Here is a 6,276-nt window from a genome sequence, read left to right on the forward strand (position 1 = left end):
CAAAAGTTTCTTCCAAGTTGGGTATAAAACAATCCCGGGTCCTGGATTTCACCAGTATGTCATCCACATATACCTCCACATTCCGACCCATTTGCTTCCGAAATACTTTGTCCATCATCTTTTGATACGTGACACCTGCATTTTTTAATCCAAATGGCATAACCACGTAACAAAAAGTATCTCCCGACGTGACGAAGTTGACTTTGTCTTGATCCTCTAAAGCTAAAGGAATTTGATGATAGCCCCGGTATGCATCCATGAAGCAGAGCAGTTCGCATCCGTATGTGGAATCCACCAACTGGTCAATCCAAGGTAAAGGATAACAATACTTAGGGCAAGCTTTATTTAGATCCCTAGATCCATGCACATCCGCCACTTCCCTGCAGCCTTCGGCACCATCACTACATTGGACAGCCATGTAGGAAATTGCACCTCCTTGATGTGCCCAGCCCGTAATAGTTCCTGAACCTGTTCAGCAATCACTCTATCCTTCTCAGGCCCAAAATTTCTTTTCTTTTGTAGCACAAGCCTGGACCCAAGGGTGATGTTAAGTTTATGCTCTGCGACATGAGATGGAACTCCCATCAAATCATCTTGAGACCAGGCGAACACATCCCTGTTCCTAATGAGGCAGCTTTTCAATTGCTCGGCCAAATTTGTTTCCAAGTCCCGGGCAATCTTGACAGATTTCCCTTCTTTCCCGGGCACCAGCTTCACCTTTTCATACTCGCCCTTAGATTCTTCCACGGAACAAACTTCTCTTCCTCCCTGGCCTCCCTCCTTCCCGATCTACCTCGCCCTCTTGTAATCCACTTTAACCGTCTCGGCATAACACTTTTGGGAAGAAGGCTGATCTCCTCGGACTTCTCCTACCTTATCTCCCACGGGGAATTTGATCTTTTGATGGTAAGCTGAGGCCACGTCTCTGAAAGCGTTCATAGCCGGCCTTCCCAAGATGACATTATAGGAAGAGGGTGCTTCTACTAGTTTGAATCTTGTCATGACCGTCCTTTTCTCATATCCTAACCCTAAGGTTATGGGCAGCAACATCTCTCCTCGAGGTTGGATGGTGTGCCCGGCAAATCCATACAGGGCTGTTTTTACCGGGCTCAATTCATACCCTTGCAGATCCATCTGCTCGAATGCTTCTTGAAAAATGACATTTACCGAGCTTCCCGAGTCTATGAATACCCTTTGCAAATCATATTTAGCAATCCGGGATTGTATAAGCAGGGCATCATTGTGTGGCAGGTTTACTCCTTCCAGGTCTCGAGGCCCAAATGTGATTACTGGCCCCAAACCTTGCCTTCTTTCCTTCACCCCCAAACTCTCCCTCCGGCTCCAGGACTTTCTAGCTTGATTGGAATCTCCATCAGTAGATCACCCTGATATCATGTTAATAACACCTTTTGCTGGCCCATCTCCTGATTTTCTATCCTCTTTTCGAGGACCTGTCTTCTGTTTCCCCCACTCTCGGGAAACAATACCAGCCCTGGGAGGAGTCAACACCTGCGACCCCTGAATCCAGGGTGGACCCCGGGGCCTTTTTTGAACCGGCCTACCATTTCTGATATAAGGATGTTGATGCCTTTGGTGCAACATCCGACATTCACTGGTGTCATGTGTACCTTCTTGATGAAAATCACAGTATTTCAGAGACTTATCTCTAGAAACAGGGGTCTGGATTTCAACCCCCTCTTCACATACATGCACAGCCCTATCTCGAACCCCTCGGTGCGGTGCATACCGGGACAACCGCCCCATGGGATCCTTGATTTCCTTACTTCTTCCCTGGTCCAGGCCTTCTTCCCTTCGGGATACCTCCTTCTTCTGCCTCTGAGCTTCCTCCATGTTAATGTATTTCTCGGCCCGAGCCAACAAATCCTCAAAATTCCGGGGTGCTTTTTTCACTAAGGACTTGAAAAATTCCCCTTCCCGGAGACCTTGAGTAAAGGCAGTGATCTTGGTCTCCTGGGCGCAGGTCGGGACCTCCAAAGCAGTCTTATTGAACCTTTTGATGTAGGCTCTTAAAGACTCCTCTCCTGCCTGCTTTGCCTCAAATAGGCTATAGGCAGTTTTCCTGTACCTCTTGCTACTGCTAAAGTGCTATAAGAACACTTGCTTGAACTCTGAAAATGATCGAATACTCTGCGGCTCCAATTTCTCAAACCACCTTTGGGCAGAATCCACCAAAGTGGTTAAGAAGACTTTGCACTTAATCTTATCCCCATAGCAATGCAGCATGGCTACATTCTTGAACCGAGCCAGGTGCTCCTCTGGATCAGTACTCCCATCATACTCTCGAATTTTGGCCGACTTGTAATGAGACGGCAAGGGCTCCTCTATCTTTTCTTGTGAAAAAGGACAACCCGGGATCTTGACAGACCAGGCCATTTTGGGGCCCTCTTCTTCCAACTTCTGTATCTTCCTTCTTAGTTCGTGCAGCTCATCCGCCACAGAAGGCTGCACCGAGTGCATCCAGGAACTTTCCTCTTCTTTCCCTTCTCTGGTTCTGGTTATGGGGTCTGGATTACCCTGGTTCCCTTCTTCCTCCATTGTTATTTCCTTTGATTGTGGTTGCCTTGCAGATGCTAACATCTTCTGCATCATGCCCTGGATATATGCCTCAAACTGTTCAGCCTGAATGATAATGTTTTGGCCCTGAGGAAGCCCCTCAGGTAGTGTTTGTTGATGAGAAGCCATATCTACGTTTATAGCACAAGCTTCCCACAGACGGTGCCAATGATGATGTTTGGATAAACTGGATGCCCGGGTTATCAGGGTAGCGAGGTGGGCCTGACAAGATGTCGGGCTGGTAAAGATGATGTGCAACTTGCCCTTACCTGATCGAGATGATCTACACACGAGGAAAGGAAAAGAAATCACATTAGTAGGGTGCCGGAAGATTTTCCGGCGGAGCCACTCCGATGCTTAAGTCAGACTTAGAAATAGAGTGGGTTTTTTTTTAAGGAAAATGAGTATAGTGATTTTAAGATTTTAGATGAACATACCCTCTACGGATACCTGTGACAAGGTATTTATAGAACTTGGAGTAAGAGAGTCACTTCGCATTTCCAGGGTAGTGGCCACGATTTGGGTCGTGGGTGCAGGAGTTGCTCACGTTTACCTCATGCGCTTCTGCGGAACTCAAAATCCCATGTTTCTACCTTATTCTGCTTCTGCTCTCAAATTAGGTGCTTTTGCGCAAATCTTTGAGCCCAGATTTCTGCTATGCTTTGCTGCTACTGTCAAAATTTCACAAAAACCCGAAAATGCTAAAACTCGATACATGATCAAATTATACAATTCGAAAGGAGTTCAATCTCGTTCTTTGCTCGTCAATTCATACCTCAATTCTCGGTTTGGAATGCTCAAATCTTTCAAGCTACAATAATACAAAGCTCATATAAATTTCTCGTTCGATCCAAAAATCGTATTCCAAAGCAACAATCAATCCAAACCCTGATCGAATTTTAAGCAACTCGAATTCTTGTAACTCAAGATCGATAAAATCCAAATCAAATATGAAATGGATAACACACATTCTCAACAACATATCTCAATGCTTAGATCAATCTAAATACCCCATAATTCATCAAAACTCAAACAGACGGCATAACGGTTAATTATCGGGTATTCTAAAATTCTCAACATCTTTTATATATCAATATAAACTCAATATCATCATCAAATCATCCTAAAATTTTTAGAATTCATTACCCATAATTTTTGGAAATTTTTCAAAAATTCTTCCAAAATTGATAAATATGCTCAAACGATGGTATTTTCTCAAACCGTCTTAGATACAACATCTCTATTAACTCAAGAACATGTTTATACAATTAAATCTCAAATCCAACAACACCCAAAAATTAAAACTTGGTAGAATCTTACCAAACTTACGTGAAAACGTAGCTCTTGACGCAAAGATTCCAAATCCGTAATTATTTTTGAAATCCAACGAGCGGATGTCGGCAGATCGGAGCTTGAACGAACGAAAATGGCGCGGGAGTTTTCTGATTTTTCCTTCTCGCTTCCTACGTCTGATTCTCTCAATAATGAAGATACAAGGCATTTATGATTCATTAATGGATTTGTCTTTACAAAATTATAGTTTAGTCCCTGGAATTCTCAAAATTGCAATTCAGTCCCTGCTCAATTTTCAAACTTCAATTCAGTCCTTAAATTTATCGAACACGGAATTTAATTTCAAAATTCCGTAATTTTTCAAATTAGATATTTTTGGGGCATTACATTGTGCATGCACAAAGAATGAGTTTCTCGTTTCCAATTACTGTTATATTGTGTTGTGAATGTCCAATATTGTTCTAAATAAGTTATGGATTATTCCAAATCGAAGACAATTAGAACCAAATTTACTTTCACTAGGAAAACTTGATCTTCAGGGCTAAAATTTTTATCCCGAAAAGTAGAACAATGCATGCGCAATTAGACTACATGTGTACTATTCTTGTGCATGTGTTGTGTCAAACACCAGTATCACATATGCACTTTTAATAGTGGAGTTCAAATAATACGTCATTTTTTTACAAATTGTTATAATTTATGACTAAATATCATATTAAAAAATTATTACAGTTGAGAGTTAACATTATTTACTCAATTGTAGACATTGGGAAATGAATGATATCAACACATGTGATCTCATTGAATAATGAGTAATTTATTTCTCTTCTATATTTGTCAAAATAGTGCATATGACATTACATGACAAACACATGTAATTGGTGAAAAATTATTACGACAATAAAAATTCACCATAATCATCATAATGTGTGTTAAACGCCTAAGGATAACATCTCGGTGCATGCGCAAAGAATGAGTATCTCGTTCTCAATTCTTGTCGGATCATGCAGAAAATGTCAAATCTTTTTCTAAATAAGTTATGGATTATTCCAAATCAGAAACAATTCGAACCGAATTTACTTTCACTAGAAAAATTTGAATATCAGAGCTAAAATTTGTATCATAGAAAGTAGAACATCACATGCTCAATTAGACCACATGTGTACTGTTATTATGCATATGTTGTGCCAGACACCAGTATCACATATGATATTTTAATAGTGGAGTTCAAATACATCTGTTATCTTATAAATTGGTATAATCGATTACTAAATATCATATTCAACGATTGTTACGGTTGAGAGTTAACATTAGTTACTCAATTGTAGACATTGGAAAATGAATGATATCAAGGCATGTGATCTCATTGAATAATGAGTAATGTATTCATTTTCTACAATTTTCAAAGTAGTGCATATGACATTACATGACAAACACTAATGTAATTGGTCGACAATTCTTACGACAATGAAAACTCACCATAATCATCATAATATGTGTTAAACACTTAAGGATAACATCTCGGTGCATGCGCAAAGAATGAGTTTCTCGTTCTCAGTTCATGTCAAATTGCAGCAAATGTCCAAGATTGTTCCAAATAAGTTATGGATTATTTCAAATTAGAGACAATTCGAACCGAATTTAATTTCACTATGTAACTTTGATCTTCAGGCTAAATTTTTTATCCCGAAAATAAAAACAACGCATGCTCAATTAGACCACATGTTTACTATTATTTTGCTTGTATTGTGCCAAAAATTAGTATCACACGTGCTCTTTTAATAGTGGTGTCCAAATACATGCGTTGTCTTACAAATTGGCGTAATCGATAACTAAATATCATATTCAACAAATTTTTAAGTAGAGACTTAAAACTAATTACACAATTATAGAAATTGAACAATTAATGATTGCGCGAGATACTGACATTCAACATATGATCAAGTTCATTATCAAGATCGGCGAAAATCCTTGCCTAGAGAAATTGATATAAAATTAGGAATTATATACAAACATCTTTTCAGATTGAATCATTAAGCTATCTGTAATATTTGCTGATATTGCACATTTAAAATATCAGCCAAGATGACGTTATTGATCATTTATAGTTTTGAAACAATCGGTTTGCTCTATCCTTGTCGATCATCGGGGATGCGCCTCACATAGTATAATAATATCAATAAGCTGAAGTCATAGTAGTTAGTTTCTGATAAATTGTACCACAATTATATCAAATAATGCTGCAATTGAAATAAATTGTACTATCATTGAAACGACCCTAACTCTCTAAATAATAAATAAATATGCGGAATTTTTTTTTTGTTATATATACTTACTAAGTAAAAATATGTACATACATGCCCATACATATATGCACAGAATAAATAGATTTAAAAATAAATAAATTAA

At 39.1% G+C, this 6,276-nt stretch overlaps 1 protein-coding gene across 1 annotated transcript; it reads right to left on the minus strand.

Moving 5' to 3' along the window:
- Nucleotides 1–345: 345 nt before the first annotated feature.
- LOC140878612 (uncharacterized) lies at nucleotides 346–1,134 on the minus strand. Its single transcript, XM_073282231.1, has 2 exons — nucleotides 874–1,134; nucleotides 346–789 (listed from the first exon to the last, which is right to left on the minus strand). The coding sequence occupies exons 1-2, from the start codon at nucleotides 1,132–1,134 to the stop codon at nucleotides 346–348; spliced, it is 705 nt and encodes a 234-aa protein (XP_073138332.1).
- Between the last annotated feature and the right edge of the window lie 5,142 nt (nucleotides 1,135–6,276).

This window comes from Henckelia pumila, chromosome 2 (genome assembly GCF_033568475.1).
Source record: "Henckelia pumila isolate YLH828 chromosome 2, ASM3356847v2, whole genome shotgun sequence".
NCBI lineage: Eukaryota > Viridiplantae > Streptophyta > Magnoliopsida > Lamiales > Gesneriaceae > Henckelia > Henckelia pumila.

What these genes read in the sequence shown, in the direction of transcription:
- LOC140878612 (XM_073282231.1), bottom strand. Translation starts at nt 1,134, where the DNA reads ATGGATCTGCAAGGGTATGAATTGAGCCCGGTAAAAACAGCCCTGTAT. An exon ending in AATTCCCCGTGGGAGATAAG is followed by an intron (nt 790 to 873) that starts GTAGGAGAAGTC and finishes AGGGCGAGGTAG; the next exon opens with ATCGGGAAGGAGGGAGGCCA.